General features: G+C 48.0%; 1 protein-coding gene across 1 annotated transcript in view; it reads right to left on the bottom strand.

The window, feature by feature from the left end:
* The window catches only part of LOC140077604 (cytochrome P450 2B1-like), a 43,546-nt gene extending 27,657 nt beyond the window's left edge, over positions 1-15,889 (bottom strand). The window contains exon 1 of the mRNA XM_072124893.1: positions 15,639-15,889. Within this exon, the coding sequence (XP_071980994.1) occupies positions 15,639-15,809 (171 nt within the window). The 5' untranslated portion in view covers positions 15,810-15,889. The remainder of the gene's footprint in view (positions 1-15,638) is intronic.
* Positions 15,890-20,635: the final 4,746 nt, after the last annotated feature.

Here is a 20,635-nt window from a genome sequence, read left to right as displayed (position 1 = left end):
CCCCAGCAATTACTGTATACAGCCCCTCAGAAATCACTATATACAGCTCCCCCAGCAATCACTATATACAGCTCCCCCAGAAATCACTATATACAGCTCCCCAGCAATCACTATATACAGCTCCTCCAGCAATCACTATATACAGCTCCTCCAGCAATCACTGTATACAGCTCCCCCAGCAATCACTATATACAGTTCCCCCCAGCAACCACTGTATACAGCTCCCTCAGCAATCACTATATACAGCTCCCCCAGCAATCACTATATACAGCTCCCCCAGCAATCACTATATACAGCTCCCCCAGCAATCACTATATACAGCTACCCCCAGCAATCACTGTATACAGCTCCCCCAGCTATCACTATATACAGCTCCCACAGCAATCACTGTATACAGCTCCTCCAGCAATCACTATATACAGCTCCTCCAGCAATCATTATATACAGCTCCCCCAGCAATCACTATATACAGCTCCCCCAGCAATCACTGTATACAGCTCCCCACAGAAACTACTATATACAGCTCCTCCAGCAATCACTATATACAGCTCCCCCAGCAATCATTATATACAGCTCCCCCAGCAATCACCATATACAGCTCCCCCAGCAATCACTGTATACAGCTCCCCCAGCAATCATTATATACAGCTCCCCCAGCAATCACCATATACAGCTCCCCCAGCAATCACTGTATACAGCTCCCCCAGCAATCACTATATACAGCTCCCCCAGCAATCGCTGTATACAGCTCCCCCAGCAATCACTATATACAGCTCCCCCAGCAATCACTATATACAGCTCCCCCAGCAATCACTGTATACAGCTCCCCCAGCAATTACTGTATACAGCCCCTCAGAAATCACTATATACAGCTCCTCCAGCAATCAATATATACAGCTCCCCCTGCAATCACTATATACAGCTCTCCCAGCAATCACTGTATACAGCTCCCTCAGCAACTATATACAGCTCCCCCAGCAATCAATATATACAGCTTCCCCAGCAATCATTATATACAGCTCCCCCCAGCAATTACTGTATACAGCTCCCCCAGCAATCACTATATACAGCTCTCCCAGCAATCACTGTATACAGCTCCCTCAGCAACTATATACAGCTCCCCCAGCAACTATATACAGCTCCCCCAGCAACTATATACAGTTCCCCCAGCAATCACTATATACAGTTCCCCCAGCAATCACTGTATACATCTCCCCAAGCTATCTCTAAATACAGCTCCCCCAGCAACCACTATATACAGCTCCTCCAGCAATCACTATATACAGCTCCCCCAGCAATCATTATATACAGCTCCCCCCAGCAATCACTGTATACAGCTCCCCCAGCAATCACTATATACAGCTCCCCCAGCAATCACTATATACAGCTCCCCCAGCAATCACTATATACAGCTCCCCCAGCAATCACTGTATACAGCTCCCAGTAATCATTATATACAGCTCCCCCAGCAATCACTATATACAGCTCCTCCAGCAATCATTGTATACAGCTCCCCAGCAATCACTGTATACAGCTCCCCCAGCTATCATTACATAAAGCTCCCCCAGCAATCACTGTATACAGCTCCCCCCAAGCAATCATTATATACAGCTCCCCCCAGCAATCACTGTATACAGCCCCCCCCCCTGCAATCACTGTATACAGCTCCCCCCAGCAATCACTGTATACAGCTCTCCCAGCAATCACTGTATACAGCTCCCTCAGCAACTATATGCAGCTCCCCCCAGCAACTATATACAGCTCCCCCAGCAACTATATACAGTTCCCCCAGCAATCACTGTATACAGCTCCCCAAGCTATCTCTAAATACAGCTCCCCCAGCAATCACTATTTATAGCTCCCCCCAGCAACCACTATATACAGCTCCCCCAGCAATCACTATATACAGCTCCCCCAGCAATCACTATATACAGCTCCTCCAGCAATCACTATATACAGCTCCTCCAGCAATCACTATATACAGCTCCTCCAGCAATCACTATATACAGCTCCCCCAGCAATCATTATATACAGCTCCCCCCAGCAATCACTGTATACAGCTCCCAGTAATCATTATATACAGCTCCCCCAGCAACCACTATATACAGCTCCCCCAGCAATCACTATATACAGCTCCCCCCAGCAACCACTATATACAGCTCCCCCAGCAATCACTATATACAGCTACCCCCAGCAATCACTGTATACAGCTCCCCCAGCTATCACTATATACAGCTCCCCCAGCAATCACTGTATACAGCTCCTCCAGCAATCACTATATACAGCTCCTCCAGCAATCATTATATACAGCTCCCCCAGCAATCACTATATACAGCTCCCCCAGCAATCACTGTATACAGCTCCCCACAGAAACTACTATATACAGCTCCTCCAGCAATCACTATATACAGCTCCCCCAGCAATCATTATATACAACTCCCCCAGCAATCACCATATACAGCTCCCCCAGCAATCACTGTATACAGCTCCCCCAGCAATCATTATATACAGCTCCCCCAGCAATCACCATATACAGCTCCCCCAGCAATCACTGTATACAGCTCCCCCAGCAATCACTATATACAGCTCCCCCAGCAATCGCTGTATACAGCTCCCCCAGCAATCACTATATACAGCTCCCCCAGCAATCACTATATACAGCTCCCCCAGCAATCACTGTATACAGCTCCCCCAGCAATTACTGTATACAGCCCCTCAGAAATCACTATATACAGCTCCTCCAGCAATCAATATATACAGCTCCCCCTGCAATCACTATATACAGCTCTCCCAGCAATCACTGTATACAGCTCCCTCAGCAACTATATACAGCTCCCCCAGCAATCAATATATACAGCTTCCCCAGCAATCATTATATACAGCTCCCCCCAGCAATCACTGTATACAGCTCCCCCAGCAATCACTATATACAGCTCTCCCAGCAATCACTGTATACAGCTCCCTCAGCAACTATATACAGCTCCCCCAGCAACTATATACAGCTCCCCCAGCAACTATATACAGTTCCCCCAGCAATCACTATATACAGTTCCCCCAGCAATCAATGTATACATCTCCCCAAGCTATCTCTAAATACAGCTCCCCCAGCAATCATTATATACAGCTCCTCCAGCAATCACTATATACAGCTCCCCCAGCAATCATTATATACAGCTCCCCCAGCAATCACTGTATACAGCTCCCCCAGCAACCACTGTATACAGCTCCCCCAGCAATCATTATATACAGCTCCCCCAGCAACCACTGTATACAGCTCCCCCCAGCAATCACTGTATACAGCTCCCCCAGCAATCACTATATACAGCTCCCCCAGCAATCACTATATACAGCTCCCCCAGCAATCACTATATACAGCTCCCCCAGCAATCACTGTATACAGCTCCCAGTAATCATTATATACAGCTCCCCCAGCAATCACTATATACAGCTCCTCCAGCAATCATTGTATACAGCTCCCCAGCAATCACTGTATACAGCTCCCCCAGCTATCATTACATAAAGCTCCCCCAGCAATCACTATATACAGCTCCTTCAGCAATCACTGTATACAGCTCCCCCCAAGCAATCATTAAATACAGCTCCCCCCAGCAATCACTGTATACAGCCCCCCCTGCAATCACTATATACAGATCCTCCAGCAATCACTATATACAGCTCCTCCAGCAATCACTATATACAGCTCCTCCAGCAATCACTATATACAGCTCCTCCAGCAATCACTATATACAGCTCCCCCAGCAATCATTATATACAGCTCCCCCCAGCAATCACTGTATACAGCTCCCAGTAATCATTATATACAGCTCCCCCAGCAACCACTATATACAGCTCCCCCAGCAATCACTATATACAGCTCCCCCCAGCAACCACTATATACAGCTCCCCCAGCAATCACTATATACAGCTCCTCCAGCAATCATTGTATACAGCTCCCCAGCAATCACTGTATATAACCCCTCAGAAATCACTATATACAGTTCCCCCAGCAATCGCTGTATACAGCTCCCCCAGCAATCACTATATACAGCTCCCCCAGCAATCACTATATACAGCTCCCCCAGCAATCACTATATACAGCTCCCCCCAGCAATCACTATATACAGCTCCCCCAGCAATCACTGTATACAACTCCCCCCAGCAACCACTATATACAGCTCCTCCAGCAACCACTATATACAGCTCCTCCAGCAATCACTATATACAGCTGCTCCAACTATCACTATATACAGCTCCCCCCCAGCAATAACTATATACAGCTCCCCTCAGCAATCACTATATACAGTCCCCTCAGCAATCACTATATACAGTGCCCAGTAATCACTGTATACAGCTCCCCCAGCAATCGCTATATACAGCTCCCCCCAAGCAATCATTATATACAGCTCCCCCAGCAATCACTGTATACAGCTCCCCCCAGCAATCACTGTATAAAGCTCCCCTAGCTATCACTATATACAGCTCCCCCAGCTATCACTATATACAGCTCCCCCAGCAATCATTATATACAGCTCCCCTAGCTATCACTATATACAGCTCCCCCAGCAATCACTATATACAGCTCCCCCAGCTATCACTATATACAGCTCCCCCAGCAATCACTATATACAGCTCCCCCAGCTATCACTATTTACAGCTCCCCCAGCAATCATTATATACAGCTCTCCCAGCAATCACTATATACAGCTCCCTCAGCAACTATATACAGCTCCCCCCAGCAACTATATACAGCTCTCCCCAGCAACTATATACAGCTCCCCCCAGCAACTATATACAGCTCTCCCCAGCAACTATATACAGCTCCCCCAGCAACTATATACAGCTTCCCTAGTAATCACTATATACAGTTCCCCCAGCAATCACTGTATACAGCTCCCCAGCAATCACTATATACAGCTCCCCCAGCAATCATTATATACAGCTCCCCCAGCAATCACCATATACAGCTCCCCCAGCAATCACTGTATACAGCTCCCCCAGCAATCATTATATACAGCTCCCCCAGCAATCACCATATACAGCTCCCCCAGCAATCACTGTATACAGCTCCCCCAGCAATCACTATATACAGCTCCCCCAGCAATCGCTGTATACAGCTCCCCCAGCAATCACTATATACAGCTCCCCCAGCAATCACTATATACAGCTCCCCCAGCAATCACTGTATACAGCTCCCCCAGCAATTACTGTATACAGCCCCTCAGAAATCACTATATACAGCTCCTCCAGCAATCAATATATACAGCTCCCCCTGCAATCACTATATACAGCTCTCCCAGCAATCACTGTATACAGCTCCCTCAGCAACTATATACAGCTCCCCCAGCAATCAATATATACAGCTTCCCCAGCAATCATTATATACAGCTCCCCCCAGCAATCACTGTATACAGCTCCCCCAGCAATCACTATATACAGCTCTCCCAGCAATCACTGTATACAGCTCCCTCAGCAACTATATACAGCTCCCCCAGCAACTATATACAGCTCCCCCAGCAACTATATACAGTTCCCCCAGCAATCACTATATACAGTTCCCCCAGCAATCAATGTATACATCTCCCCAAGCTATCTCTAAATACAGCTCCCCCAGCAATCATTATATACAGCTCCTCCAGCAATCACTATATACAGCTCCCCCAGCATTCATTATATACAGCTCCCCCAGCAATCACTGTATACAGCTCCCCCAGCAACCACTGTATACAGCTCCCCCAGCAATCATTATATACAGCTCCCCCAGCAACCACTGTATACAGCTCCCCCCAGCAATCACTGTATACTGCTCCCCCAGCAATCACTATATACAGCTCCCCCAGCAATCACTATATACAGCTCCCCCAGCAATCACTATATACAGCTCCCCCAGCAATCACTGTATACAGCTCCCAGTAATCATTATATACAGCTCCCCCAGCAATCACTATATACAGCTCCTCCAGCAATCATTGTATACAGCTCCCCAGCAATCACTGTATACAGCTCCCCCAGCTATCATTACATAAAGCTCCCCCAGCAATCACTATATACAGCTCCTCCAGCAATCACTGTATACAGCTCCCCCCAAGCAATCATTATATACAGCTCCCCCCAGCAATCACTGTATACAGCCCCCCCTGCAATCACTGTATACAGCTCCCCCCAGCAATCACTGTATACAGCTCTCCCAGCAATCACTGTATACAGCTCCCTCAGCAACTATATGCAGCTCCCCCCAGCAACTATATACAGCTCCCCCAGCAACTATATACAGTTCCCCCAGCAATCACTGTATACAGCTCCCCAAGCTATCTCTAAATACAGCTCCCCCAGCAATCACTATTTATAGCTCCCCCCAGCAACCACTATATACAGCTCCCCCAGCAATCACTATATACAGCTCCCCCAGCAATCACTATATACAGATCCTCCAGCAATCACTATATACAGCTCCTCCAGCAATCACTATATACAGCTCCTCCAGCAATCACTATATACAGCTCCTCCAGCAATCACTATATACAGCTCCCCCAGCAATCATTATATACAGCTCCCCCCAGCAATCACTGTATACAGCTCCCAGTAATCATTATATACAGCTCCCCCAGCAACCACTATATACAGCTCCCCCAGCAATCACTATATACAGCTCCCCCCAGCAACCACTATATACAGCTCCCCCAGCAATCACTATATACAGCTACCCCCAGCAATCACTGTATACAGCTCCCCCAGCTATCACTATATACAGCTCCCCCAGCAATCACTGTATACAGCTCCTCCAGCAATCACTATATACAGCTCCTCCAGCAATCATTATATACAGCTCCCCCAGCAATCACTATATACAGCTCCCCCAGCAATCACTGTAAACAGCTCCCCACAGAAACTACTATATACAGCTCCTCCAGCAATCACTATATACAGCTCCCCCAGCAATCATTATATACAGCTCCCCCAGCAATCACCATATACAGCTCCTCCAGCAATCACTGTATACAGCTCCCCCAGCAATCATTATATACAGCTCCCCCAGCAATCACCATATACAGCTCCCCCAGCAATCACTGTATACAGCTCCCCCAGCAATCACTATATACAGCTCCCCCAGCAATCGCTGTATACAGCTCCCCCAGCAATCACTATATACAGCTCCCCCAGCAATCACTATATACAGCTACCCCCAGCAATCACTGTATACAGCTCCCCCAGCTATCACTATATACAGCTCCCCCAGCAATCACTGTATACAGCTCCTCCAGCAATCACTATATACAGCTCCTCCAGCAATCATTATATACAGCTCCCCCAGCAATCACTATATACAGCTCCCCCAGCAATCACTGTATACAGCTCCCCACAGAAACTACTATATACAGCTCCTCCAGCAATCACTATATACAGCTCCCCCAGCAATCATTATATACAGCTCCCCCAGCAATCACCATATACAGCTCCCCCAGCAATCACTGTATACAGCTCCCCCAGCAATCATTATATACAGCTCCCCCAGCAATCACCATATACAGCTCCCCCAGCAATCACTGTATACAGCTCCCCCAGCAATCACTATATACAGCTCCCCCAGCAATCGCTGTATACAGCTCCCCCAGCAATAACTATATACAGCTCCCCCAGCAATCACTATATACAGCTCCCCCAGCAATCACTGTATACAGCTCCCCCAGCAATTACTGTATACAGCCCCTCAGAAATCACTATATACAGCTCCTCCAGCAATCAATATATACAGCTCCCCCTGCAATCACTATATACAGCTCTCCCAGCAATCACTGTATACAGCTCCCTCAGCAACTATATACAGCTCCCCCAGCAATCAATATATACAGCTTCCCCAGCAATCATTATATACAGCTCCCCCCAGCAATCACTGTATACAGCTCCCCCAGCAATCACTATATACAGCTCTCCCAGCAATCACTGTATACAGCTCCCTCAGCAACTATATACAGCTCCCCCAGCAACTATATACAGCTCCCCCAGCAACTATATACAGTTCCCCCAGCAATCACTATATACAGTTTCCCCAGCAATCACTATATACAGCTCCCCCAGCAATCACTATATACAGATCCTCCAGCAATCACTATATACAGCTCCTCCAGCAATCACTATATACAGCTCCTCCAGCAATCACTATATACAGCTCCTCCAGCAATCACTATATACAGCTCCCCCAGCAATCATTATATACAGCTCCCCCCAGCAATCACTGTATACAGCTCCCAGTAATCATTATATACAGCTCCCCCAGCAACCACTATATACAGCTCCCCCAGCAATCACTATATACAGCTCCCCCCAGCAACCACTATATACAGCTCCCCCAGCAATCACTATATACAGCTCCTCCAGCAATCATTGTATACAGCTCCCCAGCAATCACTGTATATAACCCCTCAGAAATCACTATATACAGTTCCCCCAGCAATCGCTGTATACAGCTCCCCCAGCAATCACTATATACAGCTCCCCCAGCAATCACTATATACAGCTCCCCCAGCAATCACTATATACAGCTCCCCCCAGCAATCACTATATACAGCTCCCCCAGCAATCACTGTATACAACTCCCCCCAGCAACCACTATATACAGCTCCTCCAGCAACCACTATATACAGCTCCTCCAGCAATCACTATATACAGCTGCTCCAACTATCACTATATACAGCTCCCCCCCAGCAATAACTATATACAGCTCCCCTCAGCAATCACTATATACAGTCCCCTCAGCAATCACTATATACAGTGCCCAGTAATCACTGTATACAGCTCCCCCAGCAATCGCTATATACAGCTCCCCCCAAGCAATCATTATATACAGCTCCCCCAGCAATCACTGTATACAGCTCCCCCCAGCAATCACTGTATAAAGCTCCCCTAGCTATCACTATATACAGCTCCCCCAGCTATCACTATATACAGCTCCCCCAGCAATCATTATATACAGCTCCCCTAGCTATCACTATATACAGCTCCCCCAGCAATCACTATATACAGCTCCCCCAGCTATCACTATATACAGCTCCCCCAGCAATCACTATATACAGCTCCCCCAGCTATCACTATTTACAGCTCCCCCAGCAATCATTATATACAGCTCTCCCAGCAATCACTATATACAGCTCCCTCAGCAACTATATACAGCTCCCCCCAGCAACTATATACAGCTCTCCCCAGCAACTATATACAGCTCCCCCCAGCAACTATATACAGCTCTCCCCAGCAACTATATACAGCTCCCCCAGCAACTATATACAGCTTCCCTAGTAATCACTATATACAGTTCCCCCAGCAATCACTGTATACAGCTCCCCAGCAATCACTATATACAGCTCCCCCAGCAACCGCTGTATACAGCTCTCCTAGCAATCACTATATACAGTTCCCCCAGCAATCACTACATACAGTTCCCCCCAACAACCATATACAGCTCCCCCAGCAACCACTATATACAGCTCCCCCAGCAATCACTATATACAGCTCCCCCAGCAATCACTATATACAGCTCTCCCAGCAATCACTATATACAGCTCCCCCAGCAATCAATATATACAGCTCCCCCAGCAATCACTATATACAGCTCCCCCAGCAATCACTGTATACAGCTCCCCCAGCAATCACTATATACAGCTCCCCCAGCAATCACTATATACAGCTCCCCCAGCAATCACTACATACAGCTCCCCCAGCAATCACTATATACAGCTCTCCCAGCAATCGCTATATACAGCTCCCATCGCAATCATTGTATACAGCTCCCCCAGCAATCACTATATACAGCTCCCCCAGCAATCACTATATACAGCTCCTCCAGCAATCACTATATACAGCTCCTCCAGCAATCACTGTATACAGCTCCCCCAGCAATCACTATATACAGCTCCCCCCAGCAACTATATACAGCTCCCCCAGCAATCACTATATACAGCTCCCCCCACCAACTATATACAGCTCTCCCAGCAATCACTATATACAGCTCCCCAAGCAATCACTATATACAGCTCCCCCAGCAATCACTATATACAGATCCTCCAGCAATCACTATATACATCTCCTCCAGCAATCACTATATACAGCTCCTCCAGCAATCACTATATACAGCTCCTCCAGCAATCACTATATACAGCTCCCCCAGCAATCATTATATACAGCTCCCCCCAGCAATCACTGTATACAGCTCCCAGTAATCATTATATACAGCTCCCCCAGCAACCACTATATACAGCTCCCCCAGCAATCACTATATACAGCTCCCCCCAGCAACCACTATATACAGCTCCCCCAGCAATCACTATATACAGCTCCTCCAGCAATCATTGTATACAGCTCCCCAGCAATCACTGTATATAACCCCTCAGAAATCACTTTATACAGTTCCCCCAGCAATCGCTGTATACAGCTCTCCCCAGCAATCACTATATACAGCTCCCCCAGCAATCACTATATACAGCTCCCCCCAGCAATCACTATATACAGCTCCCCCAGCAATCACTGTATACAGCTCCCCCCAGCAACCACTATATACAGCTCCTCCAGCAACCACTATATACAGCTCCTCCAGCAATCTCTATATACAGCTCCTCCAACTATCACTATATACAGCACCCCCCCAGCAATAACTATATACAGCTCCCCTCAGCAATCACTATATACAGTCCCCTCAGCAATCACTATATACAGTGCCCAGTAATCACTGTATACAGCTCCCCCAGCAATCGCTATATACAGCTCCCCCCAGCAATCACTGTATACAGCCCCCCCTGCAATCACTGTATACAGCTCCCCCCAGCAATCACTGTATAAAGCTCCCCTAGCTATCACTATATACAGCTCCCCCAGCAATCACTATATACAGCTCCCCCAGCTATCACTATATACAGCTCCCCCAGCAATCATTATATACAGCTCCCCTAACTATCACTATATACAGCTCCCCCAGCAATCACTATATACAGCTCCCCCAGCTATCACTATATACAGCTCCCCCAGCAATCACTATATACAGCTCCCCCAGCTATCACTATATACAGCTCCCCCAGCAATCATTATATACAGCTCTCCCAGCAATCACTATATACAGCTCCCTCAGCAACTATATACAGCTCCCCCCAGCAACTATATACAGCTCTCCCCAGCAACTATATACAGCTCCCCCCAGCAACTATATACAGCTCTCCCCAGCAACTATATACAGCTCCCCCAGCAACTATATACAGCTTCCCTAGTAATCACTATATACTGTTCCCCCAGCAATCACTGTATACAGCTCCCCAGCAATCACTATATACAGCTCCCCCAGCAACCGCTGTATACAGCTCTCCTAGCAATCACTATATACAGTTCCCCCAGCAATCACTACATACAGTTCCCCCCAGCAACCATATACAGCTCCCCCAGCAACCACTATATACAGCTCCTCCAGCAATCACTGTATACAGCTCCCCCAGCAATCACTGTATACAGCTCCCCCAGCAATCAATATATACAGCTCCCCCAGCAATCACTATATACAGCTCCCCCAGCAATCACTGTATACAGCTCCCCCAGCAATCACTATATACAGCTCCCCCAGCAATCACTACATACAGCTCCCCCAGCAATCACTGTATACAGCTCCCATCACAATCATTGTATACAGCTCCCCCAGCAATCGCTGTATACAGCTGCCCCAGCAATCACTATATACAGCTCTCCCAGCAATCGCTATATACTGCTCCCATCGCAATCATTGTATACAGCTCCCCCAGCAATCATTATATACAGCTCCCCCAGCAACCACTATATACAGCTCCCCCAGCAATCACTATATACAGCTCCCCCCCAGCAATCACTATATACAGCTCCCCCAGCAATCACTATATACAGCTCCCCCCCAGCAATCACTATATACAGCTCCCCCAGCAATCACTATATACAGCTCCCCCCAGCAATCACTGTATACAGCTCTCCCAGCAATCACTATATACAGCTCCCCAGCAATCACTATATACAGCTCTCCCAGCAATCACTATATACAGCTCCCCCAGCAATCACTATATACAGCTCTCCCAGCAATCACTATATACAGCTCCCCCAGCAATCACTATATACAGCCCCCCCAGCAATCACTGTATACAGCTCCCAGAAATCACTATATACAGCTCCTCCAGCAATCACTATATACAGCTCCCCCAGCAATCACTGTATACAGCTCCCAGTAATCATTATATACAGCTCCCCCAGCAATCACTATATACAGCTCCTCCAGCAATCATTATATACAGCTCCCCAGCAATCACTATATACAGCTCTCCCAGCAATCACTATATACAGCTCCCCCAGCAATCACTATATACAGCTCCCCAGCAATCACTATATACAGCTCCCCCAGCAATCACTATGTACAGCTTCTCCAGCAATCACTATATACTGCTCCCTCAGTAACTATATACAGCTCCCCCCAGCAACTATATACAGCTCCCCCAGCAATCACTATATACAGTTCCCCCAGCAATCACTGTATACAGCTCCCCAGCAATCACTGTATACAGCTCCCCAGCAATCACTGTATACAGCTCCCCCAGCAATCGCTGTATACAGCTCCCCAAGCAATCACTATATACAACCCCCTAACAATAACCATATACAGCTCTCCCAGCAATCACTATATACAACCCCCTAACAATAACTATATACAGCTCCCCCCAGCAACCACTATATACAGCTCCTCCAGCAATCACTGTATACAGCTCCCCCAGCAATCACTATATACAGCTCCCCCAGCAATCACTGTATACAGCTCCCCCAGCTATCACTATATACAGCTCTCCCAGCAATCACTATATACAACCCCCTAACAATAACTATATACAGCTCCCCCAGCAATCACTGCTTACAGCTCCCCAGCAATCACTATATACAGCTCCCCCCACAATCACTGTATACAGCTCCCCCAGCAACTACTATATACAGCTACCCCAGCAACCTTTATATACAGATCCCAGTAATTACTATATACAGCCTTCTATAAAAACTATGTACAGTCCCCCCCAGCATTAACCATTTACAATACCCCCCCAGCATTAACCATTTACAATCCCCCACAACATTAACCATTTACAGCCCCCCCCAGCATTAACCATGTACAGTAGCCCCCAGCATTAACCATGTACAGTCCCCCCCAGCATTAACCATGTACAATCCCCCCCAGCATTAACCATGTACAGTCCCCTCCCAGCATTAACCATGTACAGTCCCCCCCAGCATTAACCATGTACAGTCCCCCCCAGCATTAACCATGTACAGTCCCCTCCCAGCATTAACCATGTACAACCCCCCCCCCCCCAGCATTAACCATGTACAGTCCCCCCCAGCATTAACCATGTACAGTCCCCACCCAGCATTAACCATGTACAGTCCCCCCCAGAATTAACCATGTACAGTCCCCTCCCAGCATTAACCATGTACAACCCCCCCCAGCATTAACCATGTACAGTCCCCCCAGCATTAACCATGTACAGTCCCCTCCCAGCATTAACCATGTACAGTCCCCACCAGCATTAACCATGTACAGTCCCCCCCAGCATTAACCATGTACAGTCCCCCCCAGCATTAACCATGTACAGTCCCCCCCAGCATTAACCATGTACAGTCCCCTCCCAGCATTAACCATGTACAGTCCCCCCCAGCATTAACCATGTACAGTCCCCCCCCAAGCATTAACCATGTACAGTCCCCCCTCCCCAGCATTAACCATGTACAGTCCCCCCCAGCATTAACCATGTACAGTCCCCCCCAGCATCAACCATGTACAGTCCCCCCCAGCATTAACCATGTACAGTCCCCCCCAGCATTAGCCATGTACAATCCCCCCACAGCATTAACCATGTACAGTCCCCCCCAGCATTAACCATGTACAGTCCCCTCCCAGCATTAACCATGTACAGTCCCCCCCAGCATTAACCATGTACAGTCCCCCCCAGCATTAACCATGTACAGTCCCCCCACAGCATTAACCATGTACAGTCCCCCCCCCAGCATTAACCATGTACAGTCCCCCCCCAGCATTAACCATGTACAGTCCCCACCCAGCATTAACCATGTACAGTCCCCCCCAGCATTAACCATGTACAGTCCCCCACAGCATTAACCATGTACAGTCCCCCCCAGCATTAACCATGTACAGTCCCCCCCAGCATTAACCATGTACAGTCCCCCCCAGCATTAACCATGTACAGTCCCCCCCCAGCATTAACCATGTACAGTCCCCACCCAGCATTAACCATGTACAGTCCCCCCCAGCATTAACCATGTACAGTCCCCCCGCAGCATTAACCATGTACAGTCCCCCCCAGCATTAACCATGTACAGTCCCCCCCAGCATTAACCATGTACAGTCCCCCCCAGCATTAACCATGTACAGTCCCCTCCCAGCATTAACCATGTACAGTCCCCCCCAGCATTAACCATGTACAGTCCCCCCACAGCATTAACCATGTACAGTCCCCACCCAGCATTAACCATGTACAGTCCCCCCCAGCATTAACCATGTACAGTCCCCCCACAGCATTAACCATGTACAGTCCCCCCCAGCATTAACCATGTACAGTCCCCCCCAGCATTAACCATGTACAGTCCCCCCCAGCATTAACCATGTACAGTCCCCTCCCAGCATTAACCATGTACAGTCCCCCCCAGCATTAACCATGTACAGTCCCCTCCCAGCATTAACCATGTACAGTCCCCCCCAGCATTAACCATGTACAGTCCCCCCACAGCATTAACCATGTACAGTCCCCACCCAGCATTAACCATGTACAGTCCCCCCCAGCATTAACCATGTACAGTCCCCTCCCAGCATTAACCATGTACAGTCCCCCCCAGCATTAACCATGTATCATTAACTACATTAACTACATTTACAGTTTCCAGTAAAATAGAGAAACTTAACTTGCCTTCTCTGGCGTTGATCAACTTCCTCCGCTTTCGAGAGGTCAGAGGGTCTGGGGCAGGCGTCACAGTGTGTGACGTCACTGCGCCACCTGCGCCAGGACGCCTTACTGCGCGCTCCGGCTCCGATGTCACTGGCATAGGAGGGAACGCTGTCCCCTTACCTATGCTATAACACTGGAATATCTACTGCGTCATCTACTTTACAATACAGGCCGTCCCCTATTTAAGAACACCCGACTTACAGACGACCCCTAGTTACGAACGGACCTCTGGATGTTTACTGTACTTTAGTCCTAGGCTATAATAAACAGCTGTAACAGTTATCACAGGCGTCTGTAATGAAGATTTATTGTTAATTCTTGTTTTTATGACCAAAAAAAAGATTCTGGGGGTTACAATTATAAAGTATACAGTTCCGACTTACATACAAATTCAACTTAAGAACAAACCTACAGAACCTATCTTGTATGTAACCTGGGGACGGCCTGTACTGTTATAACCCCGACTGTAAAAACAACAAAGCTGTAGCACTCTGCCGCAGGAAGTTGTTATGGCTGATACTTTGCACATGTCCATGAGCGGCCTGGATGTCTCACTGGTTATGGATAAAAAAACATTTGTGTGACCTAATTGGATGGATCTGTGTCTTTTTCCAACCTTATGTACTATTATACTGTGTTATTTACCTGCTTTAGTGAAAGTAGAAGTTCCGAAGAATTTAATTGGAGCATGTTACCGACCACCGGTAGTGGTGGAGGACCTGGGGGAAGATGTTGTCGAGCCTTAAGTTTCCCATTCCACCATATTGTCCAGAACAGACATAGTACGACACAGAGAAGGGCTGTAGCTAGAAGCATGTTCTCTCTTGGTATCTCCTCTAGAAGTAATGCTGCTTATCTCAGGACTGTTCTTTTATACAACCTCCGAAGTAGGGTAGGTCCTTCTGGTCATGTAAATAGAAATAAGGAGGAAGATGACAATATATTGTTTTATTTTGAAATGGATGTTACCTAATTTGTGTAGTGTGGACGTTCCTGTGTCCGGTCAGCCAGGAATGAGTCCTAGCTATAGGGTCAACTGGACAATTGACAATGCACTCTGCAGCGATTCACTAAGATCGTGCCCCAGATATCCTGCATGTGTCGCTTCCCCGCTCAGGTCCCCGGAGTTCACCTTCGTCTTCCCGGTGCATGTGCTTGGGCTAACAACACAATCTGAATGTTAAATCTCGCGCTCAGTCCGAATCAGTCGGATCGTCCGACGACACCGTCCCCCGTCTCCCATCTAGTGTCGCATGGAAGCAGCCTAGCTGCTATACCATAATTCTGTTTTGGTGTGATTTCTTTGAGGTTACTCAAAGAATTGAGTGGATTTTATTAACCATTAGCGAACCTGAGGTTGTGTAAACAGGGGCAGCACTTGACAGTTTAAATACCACAAAGGGAGTCATACAGAAGAAATTAAGAACAATAATCAGCCACAATATATAAACCAGATACCAAAACGATTACCATTTGCCCACACATTTCACCCCACAGCCAACAAGGCAGATTAATCTCATGAAAGCTTTCCCCCAAATTCCGGAATTCAATCATGCGTATAGCAGATACATGCACCACTTACAGCCTTCTTCTCAGTGATCCTGGAGGGTCTCAGTGCACAGCCGCATATAATTCCTTCTTATTTACACCCCTGCCAAACAGATGTGCGTGATCCCTTATCTGCGGGGAAGCCACATTATCATACAGCTAATAAACGCGCTCCCTCCCTCTTGCAGTCTTGTGACTTGAGAAGTTATTGCTGAAGGGTAATGGATAGAGATAAGCGATCACTAAAATGCTCGGGTGCTCGTTATGCGAGACGAACTTTTCCCGATGCTCGAGTGCTCGTCTCGAATAACAAGCCCCTTTGAAGTCAATGGGAGACTCGAGCATTTTTCAAGGGGACCAAGGCTCTGCACAGGGAAGCTTGGCCAAACACCTGGGAACCTCAGAAAAGGATGGAAACACCACGGAAATGGACTGGAAACAGCAGGGGCAGCATGCATGGATGCCTCTGAGGCTGCTTAATCGTACCATTATGCCAAAATTATGGGCAACAGCATGGCCATGACAGAGTGACCGAAGGAGGCTAGATAGCATCTAAAACATCCAATAATTGACCCTGACACTATAGGGGACGGCATGCAAAGGCAGTGGCAGCAGTGGCAGGCTAGAGAGTGGCATGGCGACATACCCTAAATGGACTCAGGCTTCAAACCAATGGGTGGCAGAGAGGAACCAAAGGAGGTGAGCAAGAAGCGCTGAAATGATTTCCTATGTCAACAAAAGGTTGAGGGTATATTTAGTCGATAACACAGCATGGTGGCGACATAGTGACCAAGTTCCATAATGTATCTGGTGAAACACCCGAAAAATGAGCCTGACACAGCTCTTTTGATAAGGGGACGACATGTGGAGGCAGCCATGGAGACGACTTCCATGATTAAGAGTGACTACTGGGGCATCCATATTGCTTCTATGATTGAAACTTCAGATCTCCAGCATGGCGGCGACAGATGGGCCGAGTTCCATTATGTATCTGGTGAAACACCTGAAAATTCTGCCTGACACAGCTCGTTTGATAAGGGGATGATGTGCTGTATATCCTCTCGTGCTCCAGCATCTGGGGTATAGAGAGTTGAAAGTTGCGCATGGAGACATTGGTGGCTCCTCCCCACCCAAAATGGGCCTGGGGACCAGAAGCGTTTACTTTGAAAAAATTATAATTTTCAAAGCAGGCGGGGTCTTTTGAATATTTCACCTAGGAATAATGGAATACCATAGCGGTTCTATTTTTAATTGTTCTTTCGGAAATGGTTCCATGATTAAGGGCGACAGTATGGGGCATCCATATTGCGCTGCTATGATTGCAACTTCAGGCCTCCAGCATGGCGGCGACAGATGGGCCGAGTTCCATTATGTATCTAGTGAAACACCTGAAAATTCTGCCTGACACAGCTCGTTTGATAAGGAAACGATGTATGGAGGCAATGAACTAGTAGTAAATTAAAGTTGCTGCAGTTAAAACTATGTTAGTTGGATCTTGGGATGGAGCTGGCGGTCCACTGCCAGGCGAGCTTTCGCCTCTCCAAGCCCCTGTCTCTCGGCTACTCCCCAAACAGCACTTCTAAGAACCTTTTGTATAAGATCAAGTGTAGTAGTGTTCTTATAAGTTTGGGTTATGGCAGGTGCGGGGAATGTAAACAGATGCGCAAGAAGCACTGAAATAATATCGGTGAATGATAAAAGTTTGCCAGTATATTTTGTGGATAACACAGCAGGGTGGCGACAAAGTTAACAAGTTTGATGTGGAAGCCATGAAAACAACCAAAAATTCTGCCTGACACAGCTCGTTTGATAAAGGGGACGATGTATGGAGACAGCTATATGGACGACTTTTGGAGGCAGCTATGGAGATGACTTGTGGAGGTAGCAATGGAGACAACGTGTGGAGGCAGCTAAAAAGACGACGTGTGGAGGCTGCTATGGAGACAATTTAATTTGGATAGTGCCTGTATGTGGCAGTCCAAAAAAGTTTTCAAACCAGAGGAGCAGGTAGGTGGTCCTCCAGAAAAATTAGATAGATTGAGTGCCTAAATGTGGCAGTCCAAAAAAGTTTTCAAACCAGAGGAGCAGGTAGGTGGCCCTCCAGAAAAATTAAATAGATTGAGTGCCTGTATGTGGCACTCCCAAAAATTGTTTAAAACAGAGGACCGGGTAGGTGGCCCTCCAGAAAAATTAAATACATAGAGTACTATAGCTAGAGCCAGTAGGCCTTGGCAAAAAATAGCTTCCTCTGCTTTAGTGTACAAAGAGGAGGAGAAGGAGGAAAATGAGGAGGAGGAGTGCATACATTATTCAGATTGAGCTTCCTTCACCTGGTGGAGAATGGAAATCCTGAGAAATCCAGGCTTTATTCATCTTGATAAGCGTCAGCCTGTCAGCGCTGTCAGCGCTGTCAGTCGACAGGCGTGTACGCTTATCGGTGATGATGCCACCAGCTGCACTGAAAACCCGCTCGGACAACACGCTAGCGGCAGGGCAGGCAAGAACTTACAAGGTGTACAGTGCCAGTTCGTGCCACATGTCCAGCTTTGAAATCCAGTAGTTGTAGGGAGCTTTGTGATCTTTTAGGACGATGGAATGGTCAGCTACGTACTCCCTCACCATCTTTCTGTAAAGATCAGCCCTCCTCTGCCGAAACTGGGGACAGGTGACAGTGTCTTGCTGGGGTGACATAAAACTGGCAAATGCCTTGTAAAGCGTACCCCTGCCAGTGCTGGACAAGCTGCCTGCTCGCCTACTCTCCCTCGCTACTTGTCCCGCAGAAGTATGCCCTCTGCCGCTAGCGCTGTCAGAAGGGAAATACTGTTTCAGCTTGTGCACCAGGGCCTGCTGGTATTCATGCATTCTCACACTCCTTTCCTCTCCAGGGATGAAAGTGGAAAGATTTTGCTTGTACCTTGGGTCCAGGAGAGTGATTACCTAGTAATCGATGCTGGAATAAATTCTTTGAACGCGAAGGTGGCGGCTGGGGACCGAATACCGAGGGGCGGCGGCCGCCATGAGGTTGCGAAAGGCCTTGGTCTCTACCAGCCTATAGGGCAGCATCTCCAGGCTAAGTAATCTGGAGATGTGGACGTTGAGGGCTTGGGCGTGTGGGTGGGTTGCACTATACTTCCTCTTGCGCTCCAGCGCCTGGGGTATTGAGAGCTGAACGCTGCGCATGGAGACATTGGTGGATGCTGTGGAGGATCGTGGAGGCAAAGATGTGGGTTTTGCACGGGAGGTGTTTGGGCAGGGGTCCTGGGCAGGGGGCTGACTAGCAGAGGCAGCAGATGACAAGAGGTGAACGGGCTTGGTGCCATTGAATGGGGTGTTTAGCATTCATATGCCTGCGAATACTGGTGGTAGTTAAGCTAGTAGTGGTGGAACCCCTGATGATCTTGGTGTGGCACAGGTTGCACCCCGCAGTCCGTCAGTCATCCAGTGTTTCTTGAAAGAACCTCCAGACTTCCGAAAATCTAGCCCTCGACATGGGAGCTTGACTACGTGAAACATTTGGCGCTGATGCACCAGCTCTGGCCCTGCCTCTCCGTCTGGCCCCACCACTGCCTCTTCCAATCGTTCTCGTCGAGAACTCGGCTCCGTCTCAGAAGCACTGTGTTCACCCGGCCTATCAACCCAGCTTGGGTCCGTCACCTCATCATCCTCCGATCCCTCAGTCTGCTCCCCCCTCGGACTTCCTGCCCTGACAACAACTTCACCACTGTCTGACAACCGTGTCTCCTCATCGTCCGACACCTCTTTACACACTTCTTCTACTACGTTAACAATGTCATCATCACCCACAGACTGCGACCGGTGGAAAACCTGGGTATCGGAAAAGAGCTCAGGAGCAACCGGACAAGTGGTTTGTGACTCTGGGAAGGGTCCAGAAAACAGTTCCTCAGAGTATGCCGGTTCAAATGCCAAATTTTCCTGGGAGGGGGCAGACTGGGGGGAAGGAGGCTGAGGTGGAGGAGCTGGAGGAGTGCTGATTTCGGTGACATGGGTGGACTGCGTGGAAGACTGACTGGTTGACAAATGGCTAGAAGCATTGTCCGCAATGCACGACATCACCTGTTCGCACTGTTCTGGCC

This window comes from Engystomops pustulosus, chromosome 9 (assembly GCF_040894005.1).
Source record: "Engystomops pustulosus chromosome 9, aEngPut4.maternal, whole genome shotgun sequence".
NCBI lineage: Eukaryota > Metazoa > Chordata > Amphibia > Anura > Leptodactylidae > Engystomops > Engystomops pustulosus.
Note: the sequence above shows the minus strand (reverse complement) of the source record. Positions and strands in the feature narration are given on the sequence as shown.